Below are 23854 nucleotides of genomic sequence, written 5' to 3' on the forward strand. Positions count from 1 at the left end.
ATGAAGGTTGGTTGGGTCAATGTCGGCCAGCGTCAATCAATTCATTCGCTTAATTTACAAAAACACCCGGGCTAGATAAGTACCGTAGAATAGGTCGCCAAGCGATTTCACCGTCTGCTCTGCACGGAAAATGAACGAGATGCCGCCAGGCAATGCGCGTCCACCGGGGGCTGTGCTGGAAAGCCAAGAAGATAGTTCAGTCACTCTCTCGACAACGCAACAGGATTGGGCAAACGGGATGGCAATTTGACAAGAGTCTCAATAAGCGTGAGCATGCGCGCATCGCCCGCACTCGAATGCACTAATAAGGCGGATGCAAGGTACCTCTGGCCCCCCGTTTGGGGCGAGTCAGCTGCCTGAACCTCGAGCTGTAAGGCGCTGGAGACCCTGAAGGGCCCCCGCAATCCAGCGCCGGAGCACCAGCAGGCCCACCAGAGAAAGACCTCTTATCGATTGCAGTCAGCTCTTCTGAAATATTTCCGACATCGAACTTACCGAACTTCGGGAAGATCGATGAAAAACTAAAAACGCAACCCTACCACAGCGAAGGGGCCGGATCTCGGCCGGAGCAAGCCAGACAATGCTCTACGACCTCAACATCGCCTGGTCGCCCTCGACCACCCAGTCCGAACTCACACAGACCCTCAAGTTCAGCGCGTCGCTCGGCTACAACGCCGTAGCTATCAACCACCTCATCGAGAACGTCCCGCCGCAGCCCAAGAACCCTCTCCCCCGCTTCCCCTCGCAGGCATCGCAGTCGCAGCCCACCAAAGCCTCGACCGGAGGCGACGGCAACAATAGAGGCAAAAATGCGCAACAAAAACAAGGCCAGGCGAAGGACGATCCCTCGCTCCCGACCGTCCTGCACCGCGCCACCGTCTGCATGAGCGACCCCGCGGGCGTCCAGCGCATCCCGCAGCTCGCCTCCCTCTACGACATCGTCGCCGTGCGGCCCACCACCGAGAAGGAGTTCTCGCACGCGTGCCAGGAGGTCCGGATCGAGGTGGCGTCGCTCATCTCGCTGGACCTGACGCAGCGCTTCCCCTTCCACTTCCGGCCCAAACCCTGCATGGCCGCCGTGTCGCGGGGCCTGCGCTTCGAGGTGTGCTACGGCCAAACGCTGCGAGTCGGCGCGAGCTCCGACCCCCGGACGCGCGCCACCTGGATTGGCAACCTGATGGAGCTGGTACGGGCTACCCGGGGAGGGGCATTGTCATCAGCTCCGAAGCCCGGCGCGTCACCGAGCTGCGGGGCCCCGCCGACGTCGTAAACCTACTAGCCGTCTGGGGCCTGGCCGCCGACAAGGGCATGGAAGGGCTGGGCGTCAACGCGCGCGGCGTTGTCGTGAACGAGGGGATTAACCGGAGGGGCTACCGGGGCGTCGTGGACATCGTGCAGGTCGCGGCGAGGGACGACGCCGAGGGCGACCAAATGGAGGGCGTCGAGACAACGGGTGAAGCCCAAAAGGGCAAGGCTGCGGCGGCGGGTGGGAACGGCAAGAAGAGGAAGGGCGGCACGAACGAAGGCCGCGGCAGCGGGAACGGCAATGCGCCCCTTGCGGACGGCACCATGAGCAAGAGGCAGGCCAAGAAGCTCAAGAAGCTCGCCATGGAGGAGAGCGCCGCAACAACTCCCGAAGAGAATAAATCATAGACGTATACATAGACCGGCTGTTTCATGGGCCCATGAGGTTGGCGTTTGGCAGATACCCTGAATTGCATTTGAGATGTTTCGCTTGCCATATCGTGGGATCCATCGTGAATGCCTGATTTGTATTCCCGGGCGCATCGATCTGCCAATTGTCCAAATTGGTTCTGGAACGGTTCTTAGAGGTGTAGATGATTCATTCACCTCAGAACGGCTCTCCATCCTTTTCTTGGGACAAATCCAACAACCCCTTCGTCTTTCAGGACATCAGCCCCTTTCCGTCCCGTTACCACACTCCTCTCCACTTCGGACCCTTTGACATGGAAAGGGAACCGCAGCCTGTGTCTCATTTCGTCATCCTCTTCATGTATCTGCCCCTGGTCATCTTCGTGGCCAGTATCTGCCACCGTTTTATTCTTCTCCCATACGACGCGGCCATGCCGTCGCTTTCTGACGAATCCGCACGCCTGCCGGTCTAGCGATAGGAACCATTTCCGTTGATGCACGCTGTTGATGGTATTGGCCGCCCCTATGTAGGCGTTGGTCCGCCGCACCTCCTCGTCCTCAAGCTCGCGAAGCTCTTTCTCCATGGCAGACATGTCTGCTGTGGCTTCTTCGATGGGTTCCTTCACCTCTTCCTCTTCTCCATATTCTTCTTGCTCGCCCGCCATCCCCCCGTTTGGCTTTGGTGGTCTCCGTTCCCGCTTGCTGGGCCCAGTCTTGACGCTGTTTCCTTCTGGTGGTGACGGCGGCTCGCTGTCGTTGTCCGATGAGCTCGTCATAGGCGGCGGCACAAGATCCTCGTTTCTCTGGAGGGCCGGTCTCCGGCGTCGCCGCCGCCGCGTCGTTGGGTTTCGCTCCGCCTTGGCCCGCCCGGCCGCATCTTCCTGGGTGGTGAGCCGCAGGTTCAGGGCGTAGTTCTGCGGCAATCTTGTCCCGTGGAGTTGAATGCGGATCTTGCGATTTTGGAAGGCGCGGTGGAGCTTCTCCTGTTCTGTGAGCTCGAGTGCGCCAGAGTCCTGTGACGAATCACTCTGTTGTGAGTCGGGATCCTCGGCGGGCGCGTATTTGCTCTTGCGGTCTAGTACCGTGTAGGTCCCCGTGTCCCAGATCAGAAGCGAGCCTGTGTGGACAGAGGCTATCTCTGTGAGGTGATTCTGTATTGCAAGTCAGTGGCAGCTTCCTTGGTAGAGAGGATGTTGGGTTGTGTTATCTCACCCATAAGCAGTGAACTCGCGTCTCGGTAGCATTTCGCATCAGGCGCTGGCTGTTCGGGTCACCTGGCAGCCCGTACATGATGGCCCACGACGCACTGGAAGTCTCGTTGATTTGGAGACGGAGGTCGTAGTGTACCCCAGCCACCGGATGGTCATGCTGGTGAACGATGAAGTGGGCACCCCGAGGGTTACCAAAGTTGTCCTCGTACAGCTTGCGGTATCCTGCCACAGGCAGACGCGACATACAATCCGGAAAGGGGGACAGCGTCGCCTTGCCGAGGACACCGCTGAAGTAGCATACGTGGTCCTGGATTTTGGCGTCACCTTTGGGGTGATGCTGGGTCTGGGGGAAGGCCGGCTGAGGACCGGGCCAGTCCCACTCGTCCTCCGAACTGTCGGTGGCCGCATCCCGAGGCGAGCCGGTAAGCTCGATGGACCATTCTAGATTACGCCGTTTGATAATGGAGCAAGAGGCCTCTGGTTTTGGGTTTGGCGGATCTTGTTTCTCATGTGCCTCCATTGTTCAGAAGATCAATACAACCTCCAATGCTGCTTCCCCAAGGCATTGGTGGCCCACGCATGCCAGAGAAAGGTCAGTTAAACCCACCAAAGCCCAGGTGGGCAAAGAAAAAGTCGCTGGAGAAACAGGCGGGTCCCAAGGGGAACCGGAACCTGGTATTCGGACACAGTCTCGAAGATTTCCAATTTGCAATGCCATATGTAGTCTGCTCGATCTCATTCGTCAAAATATGGTTGGTACAAACAAAGAGATGACAACCAGCAACCCCACCATGTGCTATCTGTAGCTAAACAGCGCAGGCAGTAGACACGCGCAAACGGTCGAACTCTGCAGGTCAGAATCAACGAAGGTCCTATCCAAAACCCATGCATAATAGCTCTCATGTCAGACAGAGTTATGGACATATGCGGACTTCCATACAGGCAAGCGTGATAGGACGCGGACGTTTCGGCCAACCCGAATGCAACAACAAAAATCCCTCGCCGCCATGATACAAAACCTCACCTGCATTTGGGCGGTATACCTGCAGAGAAGATACCTACCTAGTATGCAGCCAATATGGGGTATACACAACACCCGGAGTTCACACCTTCTCATTATGATTCATTCGCGCTAGGCCTAGAATGGGAATGCCGTATACTTGCCCGTACTCCGTGGGAAAGGAGAAGATGTTTCCCAAATACCTATTTAATATGGAAAGTTTCGTCCTGTCTTCCAAGGAGAGGAGAAGGACATCAGATCGTCGCATTTCACCTCAGACTCAAATCAGAGCAGAGCATTGGCGACTTCACCACTCTACATGCCAGACAACACAGACACCACGACCACCACCAGCTCTATGGAGCACAACCAACGGCCACACCCCGACCGCCCACTGGGCCGGCCAGAAAGCGGCCAGCAGACGACTGCAATGGCCCCGACAATTCCCGCCGACCAGATCCCTCCCCCGGCCGCCCAAACCAAGAAGACCTGGCGCTTCTGGGCCATCCTCGCCACGCTCTCCTTCACGGGCCTCATGTCCGCCATCGAGGGCACTATCATCACGAGCGCGCTGCCCACCATCACCGACTCCCTCGGCGGCGGGGACTCCTACGTCTGGATTCCCAACGCCTTCCTCCTCGCCCAGGTCGCCGTCCTGCCGCTGTTCGCCCAGGCCAGCAACGTCTTCGGCCGCCGCAACCTCCTGCTCGGCGCCGTCCTCCTCTTCACCCTCGGCAGCGGCCTCTGCGGCGGCGCCAGCTCGATGCGCATGCTCATCGCCGCCCGCGCCCTCCAGGGCATCGGCGGCGGCGGCATCAACCTGCTCAACGAGACCGTCCTCACCGACCTCGTGGCCCTGCGCGAGCGCGGCAAGTACATGGCTCTCGTAGGCATGGGCGCCACCGTGGGAGCGACCGCCGGCCCCTTCTTGGGCGGCCTCATCACGGAGCGCTCGTCCTGGCGGTGGTGTTTCTACATCAATGTCCCCATAGGCGGGCTCTCCTTCATAGCTCTCTTCTTCTTCCTCAATGTCAAGTACGAGCAAAGCCTGAGCATAGCGGCTCGGCTGCGGCGCATCGACTTCTCGGGCAATGCCATCTTCATTGCCGCCATGGCCTCCGTCCTCATTGCGACGACGTGGGGAGGCACGCTGTACAGCTGGAGCACTTACCACGTGGCGGTGCCTCTGGCACTCGGCCTGTTCGGCGTTCTCCTGTTCATGGCCTTCGAGTGGACGCCTCGGTTCTGCCCCGAGCCGTCTTTCCCCCGCGACATCGTCTCCAACCGCACGTCGGCCTCGGCCCTCCTGCTCACGTTCATACACGCCGTCATTTCCTACTTCTCTTACTACTTCCTGCCGATCTACTTCCAGGCGGTCATGGGCAAGTCGCCGATGCAGTCTGGGGTTGCGACTCTACCGAGCTTCGCCGGCAGTCTGTTCTTTGCGCTTGCTGGCGGCATCTTGATGTCGGCCATTGGGCGCTACAAACCCATCCACCTTGTCGGCTTCGGCGCCAGCGTCATCGCGTTTGGCCTTTTCAGCCTCTTGGATGTCGACTCAAGCGTCGCGGCCTGGGTCTGCTACCAGCTCCTTTTCGCCATCGGCGGAGGCGGGCTGGCGGGCTGTCTCTTGCCGGCGGTCCAAGCACCCCTGGACGAGAAGCACGTCGCCACGGCCACGGGGACCTGGAGTTTTGCCAGGTATTTCGGGTGCATTTGGGGCGTGGCCATTCCGGCTGCCATCTTCAACAACGAATGCCGACGTCTGGCGACTACTGTTAGCGACCCCAAGATCGCGAGTTTCCTGACGGGCGATCGTGCCTATCAGCATGCTACGGGTGCTTTCATCCACTCCATTGAAGACCCGGCTCTTCGGGGCGAAGTCGTTGGAGTCTTCACTGGAGCGCTGCGCACATGTTGGCTGGTTGGCATCACTTTTGCCGGACTGGGCTTCCTGATCACATTCGTGGAGAAGGAGATCACCCTCCGAGACGAGTTAAATACCGAGTTCGGCATGGAGGAGAAGAAGAAGAGCCCCGAGTCTTCTTCAAATGAGGGAATTGATTTACCGGCAGTCAAGGACTCGCGACCGCCGTCAGCTTGAGTTAATGGCATGGCAATTGCTAGAAACAGAGCTGGTCAGCATGTACCAGTTATGAACGACATAGACATAGACATCATAGAGACAGAACTTGATCTTCTTGGCCTCCAGATCGATACTTTACTTATGATTTTGCTAGTAACCCTCCCTCCATATGCGCATATTGTATGTCGCCTAGCAGAAATCATAAAAAGGCAGTCGCATTGCAATTGTCTATTGTAAAAGCAAAGCCGTAAAAATATATCAACAAAGGGGCAATTCGTACCTAGTATGCAACAGCATACGAGGCACAATAAAAGAAAAAAAGAGGAAGGGTGGGTAGTAGGATGCATGCACAGGCCTGTGGCGCAATGCATGGCAAAAGGACAAAAGTTATAGTTGTGACAAGAGTGGGATTCGAACCCACGCCAGTTTCCTGACTACGATGTTGGAGAAGATCTGGAAGATCCGGTTCCTGAACGTAGCGCCTTAGACCGCTCGGCCATCTTGCCTCGTTGTACTTGTTATGAAGCTAAGCTTATGGAGTACTATTATCAGTGCTGCAGCTGAGTACCTGTACGCTGAGTAGGTAGGTAGGTATCGTAATCCCTGGGGGAAATGTGCCCAAGTTTTAGATGTTCAATTACACACAACTGTTTAAGTTGCAGGGTGGGCAACAACTAGATCTCGGTACTTGAGCAAGGGGGAAGGAAGTGTGTATTGAGTTAGTGAGGGGCTTGGTCGGCTCGTACCTGTGGTAACATGGACTAGGAAGAAATTCCCGACTTCGGTACGATTTCACCATGCCAGCATACGTTCGTTCTACCTTCAGAGAAAACGAAAAGTGAGAGTAGCGTTTTCGCCCTCTATATATCTAGATGTACCATCAAGAGATCATGGGGAAAAGAAGACTATAGAACCCAACAGTATACTACTATGTCCCACGGCCGCTGTGCTCGTAGCTTCCCCGTGAATCGAGCGCACTGTAATAAGGGACTGCCTCCCTAACCTTGTCCACATAAAGAAAAGCATCGCCAAACACCATTTTACGCCTCGCTCAGTCTTTAGGGGTCGTCTCTCGTCATTACCATACCTACGTTTCAGTGGTGCATTTTCATCGACTCGGCAGGGGGTACTTCCGACCCCCTACCCCGACCACGAGAGGACTCGAGCCTCTTGACCTGTCCTGGTCGCGCCACCTCTTCCTGTCCCGGTCGTCGCTGTGCGAACTACGTCGCAACTCTGCCTCGCGTCCTCGATCCCGGCCCCGCTCGCGATCCCGAAGCCTGCTGTCCCGCTCTCTCGGCTCCCACCCGTACTCATTCGAGCGCCGGTCCACGTCAGCTGCACTGCTCGTACGCCTATCTAGGACGGGGCGACGCATGTAGCCCTTGTCCTTTCTGCTCCTCCTCTCCCGCTCTTCTTCCAGCTCGCGCTCGCGGTGCTCTCGCTCTAGATGCCGTTCAATAGTGCGCTCTAGGTCGCGCTCACGCTCACGGTCCCGTTCGCGGAGCCTGTCTCTGTCGCGGTCTCGCCATTTCGGCTGCTTAGGTGATACATCAGAACCGGAATCAGATGCGTAAGAATCATCCGAATAGCTCCGACTAAGACGCGAGCCGTGACGCTCTGGGCGTGGTTTATCGCGAGAGCTACTATGGGGCCTGTCGGACGAGCCTGGCAAGAAGGAACTGAGTTTTTGTCGAATGCTGCCGAGCGGGCTCGTACTGCCCGAAGGCAAACTGCGGCGGCGGGAGTCAGGAGGTCGCAGCTCGGCACGGTGTGGCCGCCCGACGGGCGCAGCCGGCGGAGGTGGCGGCCCCTCAGGAGGGAAGACGCGCACTGAGTGCTTTGGCCGACCTGGAGCGACAGGTCTCACCCTGGGGCTCGGCTGCACATCCGAATCCGAATCCGATGGGGTCGGCGAAAGATTCCTTGTTTGGCTATGTCGACGGAGAGGGACGGGCCGCCGTGGATCGAGATGCGCAGAAGTACGAGGCACCTCTGGAGAGGAGGGAGGATAGTCTGAGAAGCTCCTGCGACGGACTGCTGGTTCTGGTGAACTACTGTCCGCGCTGTCATGACGACGATGGCGCGGTGAATGTGCTTGACGGGCCCCGATATTTGCTCTGCTTCCTGGTAAATGGGTAAATGGTACCGAGGGTCGCTCTCTTTCGAGATACTCCTTTTCAGTGGCTGGCCTAGCAGACGCAGCAGCGTGAGATCCACGGACGTGGGTGAAGTGGACTCGAGGGTCTGGGCTCGGCTGGGATGTTGAGGGAGCAGCTTCATGGCGCAACTTCTCGGCACATCCTCTATGCCATGCATCTATATATGGATCGCACTTGGAAGGGAAAGCTTCCTTCGGTAGGTCGGTTGGGAACGGCACCCCGGTGTCGGGGTGCTTCAACCCCCAGTTGCGCACAGCAAACTGTATGTACGGTACATGCTCCTCGGGTTCCAGTAGAATTTGGAGCGACTCCCATCGCGCAAAGCCCTTTGGGGTAAGCACTGGAACGGACGGTGCGACAAAGTCATTATCCCCCGGGTACAGCATGTGCTGTACCCCGAGAGCGGTCCATATGTACGAGATAGATTTGTCGGGTGCGTCGACGAAAAGAGAATCGTAATCGCCACCGACTACTTTGTAAAAGGCAGCAAGCTTTGACTTGTCCAAGAGCTGTTTCTTCTTATCACCAATCTCGGCGATCTGCGCGGGGAAGCAATATTAGCCTGTGATTTGTGCGTGCTTGGATGGAAAGGGATTCAGGCGGTTGGGTTATATATGTGCAAGGCATCGGGTAACGGGAGCAGCGCCGAAACGACTGCATATGCACCCGAGGAGAGGTGCAAAGGTTCGGGATCCTACAATGTGTTTGGCGATGGCGCGTAGCAGCGCATCAAGCAGCTCCGTGGGCGTCCTGTCCTTGTTGATGAGATATCCGTAAAATGACTTTCCGTCGATCGGCGGAGTCTGCGCCGCAGTCGGCGGTGAAGGAATACGATCAGATTTGAGTGGAGGTGCGGCGGCGGCGGCAGCAGCAGCAGCGGTCGCGGTCACGGTCGCGGGCTTGGTGGTTGGAGCATTTGCAGCTGGGTTTTGTTCGGCCGCCATTTCGGTGGAACAGGATTAAGCACCTGGCGCAAGGAATGGCAAACCGATTGTTTTTGTAAGTCGCAATTGAACAGAGTAGGAGTCGTCAATGGTGAAAAGCGACATGATAGAGCGAACAGCAGTGCAGCAACGTCGCAGGTGCTCTCTCTTCCAACGACCGAGTCCGGTGGGACAGAATCACATCAGGGTAACGAAGCACGACCGAGACAGCCGCAGCAGACGCTCAAGGTTGGGTAACACGATCGTCTATTTGATATATGGGCGAGGAGTCATGAAAGCGAGGATGATTGATGATCAGGAGGGTCGAAAGAGTCGAAAGAATCGTCGAAGGGGAAAGCAATACGAGAGTTGGAGGAGAACGCCTGGGAAGTGAGGAGTGAGCCTGTTGTCGACTGACTTTCCAGTCTTTGGCAGTCGCAGGCGCATGCAGCAGGCATCATGGATGGCGGGCTGGCGGGCGGGATGTGGGATGTGGGATGTGGGATGCAGTGTGTGTGGTGTGGATGGGTGGATGACGACGGGCTGTGTGTCACTCACACAGAGGTTGGAGGCCCGGTTGGCGGCCAACAAGTCCCAATCCAGCACCCAAGGTACCCAATCCGAGCTGACACGTGCCCCCCCCCGGGTCCTCTAATAAATCCTGACAGAGATCGTCACTTCACTAGCCTTCCAAGATTCTGTCTGCCTGGCCCTCTGGCCCTCCGTGCGTTGTTTGTTACAAAAATATCACACACAGAGATCGGCAATGCTTGAACTGTTCGGATGCTTTTGCAAGCTGACAAGGCTGATTTCAATGAATTACTACAAAACTTTGGAAGTGGGTACCTAAGGTATGTAGGCATGAAAAGTCGTAATAATAGTGTGCGCATCACCCAACACTTGCAGTCTCGGATGAGGACCCGACCATAGTCCGTAGTGAATCCATCCCACCTGCAAATAGCAAAGTAGTTGTGGCGGGCCGCCGCTGGAGCCCGTCACCACGCAATTGGTAACCCGAGCTGCGCAGGTGAATGTACATACAGCAAAGCTATCATCCAGTATGATTGATCGTCATCCCATAACTCAGACGATCAAGTTCCACAGCGCAAACGCTGCGCCGGCCAGAGGTAGGAAGCACCGGATAGCATTCCGGTCCCGCCAGCTCCTGATCAGCTGCCGAACCTTATCGTCGCTCATCCGCGATTCCTTGCTGCTGCTGCCATGCGCCTCGGCCGCCGCCAGCACACGGTTCGTGGGCATCACGAGGGCCAAGGTGAAGGGGATCAGAGCCGCCGTGAGCGCGCCCCCGAGCGCGAACCCCCGCCACTGTCGCCCAGCGGCCCAGCGTCCGTACGACACCGCGACATGGCTGAGCCCCGTCGCGACGGCGGCTATCGGTATGAGTTTGCCGCGATGGAAGATGCTGAACCACTGGCGCAGCATGACATCGGTGGATGCGCCGGTGTTGAGCACTGCCGGCACCGCAAATGCGGATAGACTTGCTGTCGCGCCTGTCAAAATGTCAGAACTGTGCCTCTGAATCATATGCGCGTCGAGAGCCTACCGGCGATCACAGCTGAGCTGAGAATATTCGTGGACGCAATTAGCGTCTCTGACGTGGACGATGTTTGCATCTTGGCGGAAAGGGTCCCTGTTTCTGTTTCTCTATAATTATAAAAGACACCACAGCTAAAACCTGTAGAATAAAGGGACAGAATCAAAGATCATAAGGTATAACGATATATATATCTCCTGGTCTAGAATGGGTTGTTTTTCGGCGCCTGTGTAGTTGCAGTCCTCCAAATGGCGCTTGCAGAAAGATGTACAACGCCGGGTGAAGTCGATTACAATGACGAGTGCCTTACTGTACGCCCCCCCTCCCCTATTAACTATATGCAACATCTGTCGGCTGCTCCCATCGTCATTTGATAAATCCTGGAGCCGAGCGGGCCTGATGTAATTTCTTGCCCGACAGGAAGGTTGGGACGCACGGCTCAATGGCCAGGGGTATTAGAGTCGTATCAATGCATTCAGCTTCGAGATCGTAAAGTTGGCAGGCGGATACTACCAAAGCTATTGCGGACAGATTGCCCAGGTCTGTCGGTGTGTACACCGATAGTCTTCTATAACATCCCATATATGTGCGATTGCGTACGACCAAGCGACATTTATTACATCTTCAAAAATCTCTAGTGCATATGCACACCACAACAAGATAGGGCAGGAAATCAAAAAGCCCAGGTTTGTGAGTTTATTGGTATCGACAAAATCGGTGACAGCCTACATGGGGAAGGCTGTTTGCATATTCCCAGAGAGCCAGAACTTATCATAGCTTTTCGTCATTGGAAGGAATCTCCCCGTAAAATTGGTCATTGCACGTCCGATTTCCTGCCCTTTGCAGTGCATGCGTATCCAAACAGAGTGACGTCCTTCCCCTCAAACCCAACCCGACTGTCGGGCTCCTTCCACTCCTTGAACTGTTCGAAGCCCGCCTTCTGCATGACCCGCCAACTGCCCGGATTGTTTGCGTCGACCATGGCCGCCAGCATCTCAGGCACCACTCTTTCCCCATCTCCGTCCTGCGAGCCGCCGCTGCAATCGGCGGCGGCAACGGAGAGCGCATCCACTTCGATCTCGACCTCGACCCGGGGCAGCGCCCACCAGCGCTCGAGGAAGGCGCGCAGGAACTCGGTCGCGTACCCCTTGCCCCAGTGCTCGCGCTTGAGCTGGTAGCCCAACTCGGGCCAGCCGAGCACGGGCGAGGCGACCCTGTGCACGCCGCCGAGGCCGATGAGCTCGCCTGTGGCCGCGAGGCATACGGCCGTGTTGTACGTCTCGAGGTCCCCGCGGGGTGGCAGGAAGCTGTCGAGCCGCTCCTGCGCCTGGGCTATGTCGGTGTCGACGATGCCCCGGGCCGTGAAGATCATGACCTCGGGCTGGGTGCGCAGCTCGTGCATGGCCTGCAGGTCGTCCTGGGTCAGCGCGCGGACCAGCAAGCGCTCCGTCTGGATGGGCTGTCGGTCCGCATTCGGCAGAAAGGGCTGCTTCGGCAGCGTGGTTTTCACCCTGATCATGTTTGAGGAGGCAGCCATGTCGGTTCGTCTGATAAGAGTGGGCGGCCACAACTGATTTATCTCTCCGTCGGATTGTGTTGTAAGAACACTGCAGGCCTTTTCTCCTCTGACCGTCTACTCAAGCTCATGATGGCCTTTTATACGAGGACCGCATATGACTATAAGCTATGCTACAGCAGGTGGAATTCCCTGGTCAGCTCTTACGACTGACTCATAATACCTTGACCTAGGACCTTGCCCGAATCGGGAGGTCGAGCCGTCACTAAATACCACGAACGGCGGCCTGTCAGCCCGTCATACTGTATGTGCTGAGTGCACAGCTAGCTCTGCTGCTACTGCACAGAAGGCCTAAGTATACCTGATATCAGTACACGTAGGTTGAATATGTACTTACATGGAGTATTTCATAGACATATTAGTGTTGATTCTAGATAGAAATACTACCTATACCAATAAGCATGCCCGTTTTACATACGGCACTCGGGAGGGGGTCCCACAATTGCCCATGCCACAATCAATCATGATTGTTATTAATCGCTCCAGCTCCCGGCAGTTGGCCAAGACCGTGGGAACATTAAGCGAGATACACATACACCCACATCCTCCTCCAAACCCATCAGTCATCAGCGTGTGCGACTGCCCGTGGCCAGGTATCTCACCATATTATGTAATTTGTTTGCTGTAGATTGCCTCTCTGCATCGGATCGTCACTTATTCTAACGGCCTGCTTACATTAAATAACTCGGTGCTTTTCGTTTTGGCGGGTCCCCCGCTCAGCGTTGTCAGCCTATTGCTATTGCGCGCACATGCGGCCGCAAACACACGTTCACCATGGAGACTACGTCACCTGCGGCTGCGGCAACTTCATCCTCGGGAACAAGGCCGTCCTTTAAACTGAGCTGTACCACCTGCCGCTCCAAGAAGATAAAATGCAATCGCGTGCACCCGTGCTCGCATTGCACCAAGTCGGGCATAGGCTGTGTCTTTCCCGCCCGCAAGCGCATGGAAAGGCCTAGGAAGACGAGGAACCAGGAGCTGCTTAACCGTATCAGCCGCCTCGAGTCCATAGTGGGAAAGGTGGATGTCCAGAGTCTCAAGGATCTCGATATCGATATATCTGATATTAATCTGTCAAACACCCCGGATACGTCTGCCACGGCAGCGGAGGCGGAGGCGTCACCATCGGTGACTCGGCCTGGGCACTCGACGCAAACTCCTGGGCTTCACCAAGCGCCGGCTTATCCCCATCAGAATGAATCACACACAGCCAGACGCTATGTCGGGGGCGACTTTTGGCTGAACCTTTCTCATGAGGTCGAAGGCCTGAAGCAGGCATTGGAGCAGCCGTCAGACACCGACTCGGGCGAGGAATCAGAAACCGAGACCCCGGAGTCTTCTATGGGACAGCAGAAACCTCAGCCTTTTGCCACGCAAGGCCTTCTCGTTGGCTGCAAATCCCCGGAATCTAGCGGGCTGATACATCCAGCTACCGCGCAAATACTGTATCTGCTCTCGGTCTTTTTCGACCGGGTCGATCCAATACTCAAAATTCTACACAGACCGAGTATTCTGGTGATGCTACCAGCCGGACTGCCAAGGCTAACCCTGGCCCAGGAAGCACTGGCGTTCTCTATATACTTCGCAGCCATCACAAGTCTTACGCCAGAGGCATGCCTGACGAATCTAGGCCAAGACCGTGCCACTCTGCTGAAGACTTACCAGCTGGCGGTTGAACGAGCACTTGGCGCGGCGGACTACCTCACCAATACGGATCTGGAGTGTATCCAGGCCTTGCTCCTATATGTCGCCTGTCTGCGAGTGCACAATCAATCACGGGCCTCCTGGGCTCTGACTGCGCTTCTCCTCCGCCTGGGACAGGGTGCTGGTCTCTTACGCGACGGCGAAGGGAGGGGCTACTCGCCGTTTGAAGTGGAGATGCGGCGGCGTATTTTCTGGCAAATTGTCGTGCTCGATGTACGGGCGGCCGAGGACCGAGGGACCGAAGCCATGATAGCGACGAGCATGCTCAATATGCGCTTGCCTCTGAACCTGAACGATGATGACTTTGGCCCGGATAGTCCGGGGCCCCTGGTTGAGCGGACCGGCGGGTCTGATATCACCTTCGCGTTGGCTACGGCGCAATCCTCTAGCATCTTCCTGTGGCTGGGACAAACTCAGTCACAACCCCTGGGCAGCACCCCGCCACAGCAGACGGAAGACGAGATGATTACGCACGCCCAACGGCTCGAGACCAAGTATATCACTAGTGCGGATATATCTCATTATCAATCGGCCATGGCGGCAGGGCTCATTCGACTCATCAACCTCAAATTCTGGCTGGCTCTGCAATACCCCATCAACCCGCCCGCTCAACCAGCATCCTCTTCCCCCTCCTACCCCTCCCCGTTGCCTCCGCGCCCGGAGATGTCGCACTGCCAAGCACCGTTGGTGGTAGCGACGGCGGCGGCGAATCCAGCATTGCGATCCAACTGCGGCAGCAGCAGCAACAGCGAGAGCGTCGCTGGCCCAAGGTCTCGCGCGAGGCCATGCTGCAAACGGCCGTGTCGGTGCTGGAGCTCACGCAGCGCAACGAGAAATCCCCCTTCGCCGAGCGCTTCGGCTGGTGGAGCAACACGTACGTGCAGTGGCACCCCCTGGCCGTGTGCTTGGCGGAGCTGTGCTCGCAGACGCGGGGGCCGCTCGTGCAACGGGCGTGGGCGAGCGTCGACATCGTCTACCCCCTCTGGGCCCATGTCGTTGCCGATACCCGGCGCGGTCAGCTGTGGCGGCCAATCCGCAAGTTATACAAAAAGGCCAAGGCGGCGCGGGCGGCCGCGCTGCGCCAGGAAGAAGAAGAGTCCAAATGGCGGCAACAAACCGGGTTCAACGATGATGTGCCCTGGATGGCTGGACCGTGGATGACGAACCCGGGGTACGACGCGGGTCTCGATGGGAATAGCAGCACCAAAGTAAACACCCCTGCAGCAGCAGCAACGCCAAACGCGTCCACCATGGCCGGAATCGGCATAACATCTGCTGCTGCGGCGGGCTCCGAGCCGACAGTTCCCATGGATACCAGTGGTGATAGCAGCAACGGTCTCGGTATGCCTGCCGCCGTCGTGCCGGGGATGAATGAGTTGTCCCCCACATCCATCGACCTGGACCTGGGCCCAGCCAGCAGGTTCACCGACCCCGGTATGGGCTGGCCGGGCCTTAACAATATCAATTTCGATATGCCGAGGGACGGCGGTTTCGACTTTGTGAATTGGGGTGTATGGAATGAGTTTATGAGCGATACGTTTGCAGAGAACAAATCAAGAACAGGGTCGAGCGAGGACAGCTGAGGAGTGACCGCATGGGGGTCTTGAACAAAGACGTCAATGTACAATGTACTAAGAGAACATATCTCCCAATCAATACTTAATCATGTAGATAAGTCTCTGATAAATTCAGGCATCGGTGGAAATCGTAACATGTTTTGGATTGAGCTACTTTCGGAAGACATTTTCCTACGTGCTCCTCTGATTGCACAGAAGCCATTCCGCCATACGAGTCTCTCCAGTCATTCGCCCTTAACCCCTTGATTTTCGGATATACAGCATGTCTCAGCATCGACTAGACGGTTGACATGGCGTGAAAAAAGAGCACATTGACTTCGTAACGAACCATCTCTCATTTGGGTGGCATTGATTTGCTGCTCTATCTATTGAGAGCATATGCTGACGTAATGACATTTCCGCAAGACCGTAATAACACCAGCAGATCCATGACCACCTGCATTTCATTCCCAGAACCCAGCAAGACACCAACACCCATTTTATGCGAATGTGGAAGGTCGGGTAGCACTGAAGATCTTCTTGGTGCTGATGCGGGGGATACGGTGAGGAAGGGGGAAGCTCAGGCCCTTGGTGGTGAGCTGGCGGATGTAGGGGCGCTTGATGTCCTCGGTCTTCTCGAGCTCGACGACGCGGAGGATCTAGTCATGGTTAGTACAAGACTCTGGGTGATTCGTCCAGTCGGGGACGCAAGACATACGTGGATGGATCGGAAACGAGATCGGTGGCGGGCGGCCATGTCGGAGTACATGGACTCGACGGCAGCGCAGCGGGACATCTCACGGTACTCCTTGTACATGTTGTGGGTACCGGAGCGCGAGTCGTAACGGATCCAGATGCCGAAGTTCTTGACCTTGAGAGGGTGTTTCTCGGCGATCTGGTTCATGGCAACGATCTCGCCGTTGGCCTTCTTGACCTTCTTGAGCTTCATCAAGAAGTACCAGAAACGGGACTTGGCAACGACCTCATTGGGGGCAAAGATGCGCATGCGGTAGAGCTTGGGGGTGGGGTTGCTCTCAGTGGGCAGATGGCGGCCAATGACCTGGTACTCCTGAAGACGACCTGAGCGAGAAAATGGCGTTAGTTATTTGAATATTTCAACATTCGACCAAAACATTGCATGACCGGACGCAATTCTCCCTGCCACCGAAATCGTGCATGTCGTCGTTGTCGAGGTGTTGGACTGCAGATGGGCATTTCTGCTCGTGCCGCAATCTTCCATTGAACGCCGTGTTCCTTTACAGAAGTATGTCGTGGCCCGCAATGGCCTAGGTTTTCAATGCCAATGCTTCATTCTCGCAACTGAAGCAATGCCGAATGGGCGGTATTGGTTGAGGAGACCGCTGAGCGTCGCAATGGTTCGTCTGCTTGTCGTGGTGATTGCTGAAAATTGTTGTCTTAAGTCGGATCGTCGGGCGAGCACGCATTCATATCCCACCTCTTTTCCCGGTCATATCAAGCATCGAGGAATAGAAAATCGCTTACCCATCTTTTCGAATGTTAGCGACCGAGTCTCAATGGAACGGAATCAAGGGTCAACTTACTGTGACGGTGTTTTGGTTAGTCGTCGTCGTTGCTGGCTGGTTGTGGAGGAAATTCCGGCTTTGGGGGAGTGTGACTTTTTCGGCCTGGGGAACGAAGATTGGATTTCTTTAGAAATTGAGCTTGTGTCCAACTAGGGTTTTTGCCAGTGGAAAATTAGACAAGTGGCAGCCCGGCAAATTCCATTCGCCATGTGTGGCCTGTGTGGCGGGTGTGGCATGTGGCTAGGATACGGGTCCTCGAAGTGGGGTTGTATGTGGCTGGTACTCTGGGCAGGTGCAGCCCAAATGCCAAGACCGCTAGACAGACTGGGTGGATGTTGACCTTCCCGATGTTTGTCGCTGGCCAATCAACAATTGGCATGCCCAGCACCTCAAAGAAGCTCCCTCGCTTCAACGTTAAGGCATCTACGTCTTTCGAGACCACATACTTCAACTGAGAAACCACAGGATGCAACTACAATAAACGCAAATTTCCACAGGCCTAATTCCCTTCGTCACTGCAGTGCGAGCATAGTCAGTATCTAGTTGGGGGTAGCAGCTCGTGCACTTGAGCTGATTCGACCCCTGGAGGTCTTCATTCGTTATGGATAGCCTCATCAAGGAGTTTAGAGCTGCCTACGCGGGCCAACTGGGCAATGATCTGGCCAGGACCCTCACGCCCGACGTCCCAAACAATGCCGCCCAGCTGATTTCCGTGTGGGAAAGCGGCAACTCCCAGTCCGTTAAAGACGACCTAAAGTTCTTGTTCGTGCGCGATAAGTCGGCGCGGCTCAACATGTCGTCAGAGGAGGCAGTGGGATGGCAAGAGATTTATTACTCGTACTGGAAAGCTCTCGGCGAGATCTTGGCCGCTGAAGGTTTGAGGAAGAGTCGAGTCAAGGTACGTGACCATCCCAACCAGGGGCTCATTCGCTAGCTTGGTCAGCCCATCTGAGCCACTCAGCACCACGAAGTCTCCTTGGTCAATTAACAAACTGACACGCAGAATCTTGACACAGACCTCATGGACCTCGGTGTATGAAGCTTGGAAGGAACTTGCCTCTCAGATAATACGCGGCTACACCAATCATGAGTTCGAGAACTGGACCATCCCTTGCTTGTACGTTGCTGGCAAGTACATGCGACTTTACGCCATGCGAGCAGACGCGGAGAGAGGAAGCAATGGCGATGAGATGGTTACCAATTTCCAGGATGATTTCGATCCGGAAACTGAGAAGCACAAGTCGCTTGAGGACTGCGCCAGACAGCTGAACCGCATCTTCAACCTGTGTCTGAGTGACCGGTACGTAGCACCCTGATCTCTCGGGATGCGCCTCTCTGACATCTCTTAGGGCACCGTTGAGCGAGTCCCGGAAATGGGGCATCTACTACGCTATTAATCTGCTCTTCAAGACTTACTTCAAGCTCAACTCAGCTGCCTTGTCGAAGAACGTGCTCCGAGTGCTGTCGGCTGGACGAGGAGACATGCCGGACTTTGAGAGCTTCCCAAAGTCACAACAGGTAACCTTCAAGTACTATGAGGGTGTTTTGGCCTTCCTCGAAGAGAATTACGAGGAAGCCGAGAGGCATCTCACCCTCGCCTGGCTCTTGTGTCACAAGGGTGCAACACGGAATATGGAGTAAGTGGGATCTAGCCGACTGGGCAATAGCTGAGTAGTGCTAACAACTGATAGACTCATTCTCACTTACTTAATCCCATGCCATCTCCTGACAACACATACGCTACCCAGCGCCAAACTCCTTGCACCCTTCCCAAGGCTGCAGGCGTTGTTCCTGAAACTTGCCACGGCCATCAAGAAGGGCGACCTACGTGGATTTCACCAAGCCCTGCAGGAAGGCGAGGATGAGTTCGTCAAACGACGTATCTATCTCACCTTAGAACGTGGGCGCGATATTGCATTGCGCAATCTCCTTCGCAAGGTATTCATAGCGGGAGGTTTTATAGAAGGCGCTGAAGGGGGCGCGCAAGTCCGCCGGACTAGAATCCCGGTCGCTGAATTCGCAGCGGCCATACGGATGAGTGGCGGGCAAGACATAGACACTGATGAGGTGGAATGCCTTCTAGCTAACATGATTTACAAGGTAAGCTCATCGAGTTGCCCGACGAAACCCCACGCAGATAAGCCGTCCGCATGTTCACCTTCACCCACCCTTTCCCTCTAAAAATTACCCGTACAGTATCGTGGTTTATCATGTTGCCCTTGTCATCGAGACGTATGGGGGTTCCGAGCTGGGCAGCTTCACCTCTTGCTTCCATTGATTGGTGCATCCTGGTCCGAGAATGACTCACTAACCGTATGCACCTCACAGAACCTCATGAAAGGATACATTGCGCACGAACGCGGCTTCGTGGTCTTGAGCAAGAACGGCGCATTCCCTGGAACGGGGGTATGAGTCAACATGAGGGTTTTTACAGCACGGCAACCCAAGAAATGACATGATTTTTGGCATGCTCATATATGTTCGCAGGTGTGCTGTCAACCAGAGCGACGCATTATGCCGATAACACTCTGCACAGATCATTCGCCGGATAGTCCACTCCAGTGCCGGGAGAAGTTGATGGTCGCTGCCCTTAAACTCAAAGGTCATCCCTTTGAGCCCAGAAATAGCTTACCGCTCATTACATAAGTTAAGGCAAACCGCCTTTTGCTTGCTCGATCATCGCAAAGGTGTCTTTTCTCCCGTGCCCTCGCCCGTGCCCTCGCGCGTACCCTCGCGCGGGATGATGTGTAACGTGAAGCCTCTTTCACCCGCCATGTAACCCCAACTAAAACATCCACACCGGTTCCCTTCTGGTCTCCTTCCCGGGGACGCTTACCAACCTATTCCTAAGGCATATGTCTACACCGAAGTGCCAGGAGTCATTCCTGGTACTCCAGAGGGCTATTTCCTCTCGGCAGATGGGATCTACTATAGTATCTTCCAGTGCAGTCCACACTCAGATACACTTCAGTTCCACCAATGGGCCGTGTACCAACGGCTGGCAAGTAAGCAAATAAATACACTTGGAGGTACATCTTACTCACGCAGTGACTCACGCTCCCCGACGGCAACCCACACCTGCCTACCGAAATCTGCCTACCTGGCTGATAGGCATCCTAGGGAAGAGACGGAGGGTCCGAGTTCCACACTGCCCTTTTAGTGCTATCGCCCCATACCCTCTCAGCAAGCACACTAATGCAACCACTTTAACTTTGGCCTCATTTACTTTTTTCACGCTCCGCCAGGATCATGGCTCTCCCCATTGGCGAATCACGCCCCGAGTTCATATCTCGAGTTGGTCAGAAGTGACAGGTCGCTCGGATTCGAACCCGCTAGGTGGGTTTCGAAAGGGGCTGTTTTCTCTGTCTTAGCCAGATTTGGGACATCCTGCGAAGAAAGGGATTACAGGGACTTGACTTTCACGTCTTCTGGTCTGCCAACTTTTTGGGTTTTTGTGAATATGTACAGAGAAGGTAGATACTCCATCTGTTTGTTCTTTTCCTTCGTTCTGGTCCTGATCTGGCTAGAACTACATCTCCATAACGATCAGGGCATGATACACGATCAACGATAGTCGTGAATGATAAATGTACAAGAGGACATCCTCCGTAAAATCTTCCCACGGTATCTTGTCTCGTCAGTCTAGAAATTCCAATACTCATGCCATAAATCCTCCAGGCAGGTTGGCCAGTCAACCCCGCTGCTGGTATCTTCTCGGAAGGTACCGTCCAGAATATGGGTGCTCGTCTCGTACAGAAATGCAAAAACGCCTTCAGTGCTTTTTTTCATGGGTTTCTCCTCCGCGAAGTTGCTCTCACGAAAATTCCACGCCGGGATGTGGGGGCAATAACAATCCTAAATACGAAGCATGAATGTGATGATAGTAGTACAAGAATGTTGGTAGGAAATGGAAAGTAGGAAAGCCCACCCAAAGGCTCAGTCAAACACCAGTACGCCGTGAAGTGGTATTTGTCCACGTTCGAAGCCCAAGTCTTGAATAAAGAGAAAGGAACTGAACATGAATCATCAAGGTTCGAGGAGAAGATTAAACGCTTGTAAAATGAGAAGTGTGCGGGGGCAAGATGAAAAGACATGGTCGAAGCAAACTGGCTGTAGTGTGTGGCCTAGAAGAAGTGTTTGTTGCTGCGTGGGGTGTTTCTGTTGAACCATATTAGTAACAGAAATAAACATAATCAAATCGCATGGAAACTTACGAAGTAGTGGAGATGTCATCGACATGGTTGCATAAGGCGACGAACAGGTCGAAGAAGAGCTGGGTGCCGCCGTTATACATTTCAAGCTGCATCGTTCCGCTGCGCTTGAATGTGCTGCGGCTCCGAATGATAAGGGCAAGGTAATGTGCCCTCAGCTTGGAGTCAGTGTCGGGCGTGTTGGCATAGGCATAGCGAGCTGAAGCCAAGATGGTGCTGCACTGAATTCCGGACTCTGAGATGGCTGTTAGCCTTGGGTGGATAAGGGATGAAGGGAGGAAGAGAGCTTACGGAGACCTTGCTTCCGCAAAGCGACTCGCTTGAGTTCCTCGAGCCCGTATCTATCTGCAGTGCAGTAGATGACAGTATCCTTGAGGAGGTCGCCATCGGTAGCATGATGATAGACAGTCGACTCGCCACGGCCATCACTCTCGAGCTGTTCAATCTCCCACGAGTTCCGCTTCTTGTTGTGGACTAAGCGAGGGTAGTAGTCCCCTTTGTACATGTACTCCAGGATGGACGAGAAGATCTCGGGCTCCTCGTCAGCCAAGAATATGCGCTTGTTGTTCGCCGACTCTGTGTCCAAGTACATGTCCGAAAGGCGGCGCTGGAACCATGGCGACGCACAAAGGACGTCCTCGTGGGCAGCGAAGATACGTTGATCTCTTCCGATAACGAGAGTGACGATGGAAGGCGTCAACGTGCTGTGGAGATGGAAAAGTCAGACAACCGCGAACAAGAAATGAAAGCATCAATAATTTTGTTATTGATGGATGATGGACTTACCTCGCAGGGGACATGCTTGCGTCATGAGCGGACGACATTGTTGCCGTTGTAGGGCGGCGTCGTGGTTCATGACGACTTTTGGAGACACCAGCATGGCTCTTATTGAAGGAAGAGCTCGATTTGCTGGCTTTGTGAGTTTTCGAAGAAGATCTGCTGGGCGGAGCCTCGTAACGCTTGCTGGTGCTGAACATCTTGTCGGTTTTGTAGGGGATGTCTCGGTTCGAGCGATCAATGTCACAGATTGCGATTGAGTTTTCGGACGGCGAGGATTTGAATCGCGGACGAGCGACCGCAGAGAATGGCGGTTTGCGGGGGAGTGGTGTTTTAAATGGTTGGGATTTGGAGCATGCGAGCGACTTATACCGAAGAAATGATGGAATGACTGGGAAGAAGGAGGAAAAAGAGATGTGAGACGACGAGTCCTTGTCAGCCTACCTGAGATGCCGAGGGCGCGGATAATTGGAAGGGAAGAATTTGATGGGCCGAATGCCTCTTAAATACTCCCCGGCCCATCCTGGTTACAGTGCACATGAGCGACTGACTGCTACCGGTGCGCAGGCAACTACCACGTATGAGGCCTCAAAAAGCACGCGTTGGATAGTTGGAGGGAACGCGTCCTGGGCCCATAAAAGTTTCCACGATACTCACGCCTCCTCACGTGAGTTAAATGGGCAGGCTAGGCGTCTCGAGGTCCGGCATTTTAGTGGGTAGCACCGCCAAACGTAACCTAAAGCTGGCCTCCGGAAGGGGTGGTAGTGCACTGTGAGTGGAAAGGAGCCCCCACAGCCGAAGAAACAGAGTGATTATGCCACCGTTTAACCCAGGCACAAAAATAGGGAAAATTGGAATAACATCAGAACCGAGTAGAATAACCAATTCTGATGATTCATGAATTTTCTCTCTGGGTTGAACAACTTTGGAATCACCAATATTGTGTCTACTTCAGAATAGGTGGCATATTTCTGGTGCAGCTATTGGGATTGACTAGCAGGAGAAGAGCCCTGAGAGGCAGGCAGGGATAGCAAGGGATGGAGCGAAAAGTAGTGCCATTCGGGTCTCCTCCAGGTCTTGGCAAAGCACTTCTTTCAGGGGCACGGCCCGGGATCTTGCTGATGGCGTCGTTTGAAAAGTATCTACTAAAGGCAGCAGCAACAGGTTGTTGCTTGGCTGTCTGCTGCCTGTACACAGATGTGTATGTGATGTACTTTAAAGGGATTGACCGATGAGCTCGGTGCATGACAAACGAAGATAAGGGTATCCAGGTGCGATCAATTGAATGAATTGATCTCAGCAGCTGTTCCCTTTCTTTTTCATCCTCCTGCGAACTGCCAGGTATCGAATTGCCGAGTACAGAAGGCGCTGCATTGGGCGGAGGAAGGCGAATCTGCAGATCTCGGATCCCTGCCTACGCCCCCGTGTTCGTCCTTCACAGGGCCCTCGGGCAAGAGTTAGTGTCAGCACCTTTTTTACTGCTTACACCCACTGTGCAGAACACATTTGCTTAACAGCTCCTCGAGCATGACGGTCCATTGCTCACTCGGCTGAAATGGGCTTGCGCCGGGGGTTTGACCCATGCCATCGCCCCAGTCTCATCACAATTGTTTGAACCGGGGATCGCTGTACTTCGGTTCATCGCTTTTCAATGGCCTCATACTCCTTTTGCTATCCTCCTGTGAGTCACATCTCCGGGGCCCAAGGCTTCGAGAAACCGGCCGGGGATGTTGCATTAGCATCATGACATACATGCATCGCCCGCATTTCAGATAAATTTATATAAAGTCCATAGGCCTTCTAGCGCACCCACTCTTGTTACCAACCGTGTACCAACTGCTGGGTCCTTTTGTAAATATGTGTTCTGCTATCTATAGCGCTACCAGATTCCACTCT

At 54.9% G+C, this 23854-nt stretch overlaps 10 protein-coding genes across 10 annotated transcripts; 4 read left to right on the top strand and 6 right to left on the bottom strand.

The window, feature by feature from the left end:
• Nucleotides 1-580: 580 nt before the first annotated feature.
• Nucleotides 581-1653, top strand: PG986_003034 (PHP domain-like protein; the record flags this gene model as incomplete). Its single annotated transcript, XM_066839256.1, has 2 exons — nucleotides 581-1186; nucleotides 1246-1653. 2 exons carry the CDS (start codon nucleotides 581-583, stop codon nucleotides 1651-1653), a joined length of 1014 nt encoding a protein of 337 aa, XP_066704320.1.
• Nucleotides 1654-1847: 194 nt separating this feature from the next.
• On the bottom strand, nucleotides 1848-3384 carry PG986_003035 (uncharacterized protein; the record flags this gene model as incomplete). Its single annotated transcript, XM_066839257.1, has 2 exons — nucleotides 1848-2804; nucleotides 2866-3384. 2 exons carry the CDS (start codon nucleotides 3382-3384, stop codon nucleotides 1848-1850), a joined length of 1476 nt encoding a protein of 491 aa, XP_066704321.1.
• A 799-nt stretch (nucleotides 3385-4183) lies between these two features.
• PG986_003036 (uncharacterized protein) lies at nucleotides 4184-5968 on the top strand (the record flags this gene model as incomplete). The annotated part of the gene is made up of 1 exon (XM_066839258.1): nucleotides 4184-5968. One exon carries the CDS (start codon nucleotides 4184-4186, stop codon nucleotides 5966-5968), a length of 1785 nt encoding a protein of 594 aa, XP_066704322.1.
• Nucleotides 5969-7058: 1090 nt separating this feature from the next.
• PG986_003037 (uncharacterized protein) lies at nucleotides 7059-9056 on the bottom strand (the record flags this gene model as incomplete). The annotated part of the gene is made up of 2 exons (XM_066839259.1): nucleotides 7059-8651; nucleotides 8811-9056. 2 exons carry the CDS (start codon nucleotides 9054-9056, stop codon nucleotides 7059-7061), a joined length of 1839 nt encoding a protein of 612 aa, XP_066704323.1.
• Nucleotides 9057-10118: 1062 nt separating this feature from the next.
• PG986_003038 (uncharacterized protein) lies at nucleotides 10119-10669 on the bottom strand (the record flags this gene model as incomplete). Its single annotated transcript, XM_066839260.1, has 2 exons — nucleotides 10119-10546; nucleotides 10600-10669. 2 exons carry the CDS (start codon nucleotides 10667-10669, stop codon nucleotides 10119-10121), a joined length of 498 nt encoding a protein of 165 aa, XP_066704324.1.
• Nucleotides 10670-11404: 735 nt separating this feature from the next.
• On the bottom strand, nucleotides 11405-12127 carry PG986_003039 (acetyltransferase domain-containing protein; the record flags this gene model as incomplete). The annotated part of the gene is made up of 1 exon (XM_066839261.1): nucleotides 11405-12127. One exon carries the CDS (start codon nucleotides 12125-12127, stop codon nucleotides 11405-11407), a length of 723 nt encoding a protein of 240 aa, XP_066704325.1.
• An 813-nt stretch (nucleotides 12128-12940) lies between these two features.
• PG986_003040 (uncharacterized protein) lies at nucleotides 12941-15453 on the top strand (the record flags this gene model as incomplete). The annotated part of the gene is made up of 2 exons (XM_066839262.1): nucleotides 12941-14560; nucleotides 14614-15453. 2 exons carry the CDS (start codon nucleotides 12941-12943, stop codon nucleotides 15451-15453), a joined length of 2460 nt encoding a protein of 819 aa, XP_066704326.1.
• A 473-nt stretch (nucleotides 15454-15926) lies between these two features.
• PG986_003041 (60S ribosomal protein eL20) lies at nucleotides 15927-16933 on the bottom strand (the record flags this gene model as incomplete). The annotated part of the gene is made up of 3 exons (XM_066839263.1): nucleotides 15927-16085; nucleotides 16145-16506; nucleotides 16930-16933. The coding sequence occupies 3 exons, from the start codon at nucleotides 16931-16933 to the stop codon at nucleotides 15927-15929; spliced, it is 525 nt and encodes a 174-aa protein (XP_066704327.1).
• Nucleotides 16934-17571: 638 nt separating this feature from the next.
• PG986_003042 (uncharacterized protein) lies at nucleotides 17572-19382 on the top strand (the record flags this gene model as incomplete). Its single annotated transcript, XM_066839264.1, has 5 exons — nucleotides 17572-17868; nucleotides 17987-18270; nucleotides 18320-18607; nucleotides 18662-19070; nucleotides 19299-19382. The coding sequence occupies 5 exons, from the start codon at nucleotides 17572-17574 to the stop codon at nucleotides 19380-19382; spliced, it is 1362 nt and encodes a 453-aa protein (XP_066704328.1).
• Nucleotides 19383-21094: 1712 nt separating this feature from the next.
• PG986_003043 (uncharacterized protein) lies at nucleotides 21095-22158 on the bottom strand (the record flags this gene model as incomplete). The annotated part of the gene is made up of 4 exons (XM_066839265.1): nucleotides 21095-21128; nucleotides 21185-21416; nucleotides 21473-21885; nucleotides 21968-22158. 4 exons carry the CDS (start codon nucleotides 22156-22158, stop codon nucleotides 21095-21097), a joined length of 870 nt encoding a protein of 289 aa, XP_066704329.1.
• Between the last annotated feature and the right edge of the window lie 1696 nt (nucleotides 22159-23854).

Source organism: Apiospora aurea, assembly GCF_038362705.1.
Source record: "Apiospora aurea strain CBS 24483 chromosome Unknown utg000002l_segment0_segment0, whole genome shotgun sequence".
NCBI classification, from domain to species: domain Eukaryota; kingdom Fungi; phylum Ascomycota; class Sordariomycetes; order Amphisphaeriales; family Apiosporaceae; genus Apiospora; species Apiospora aurea.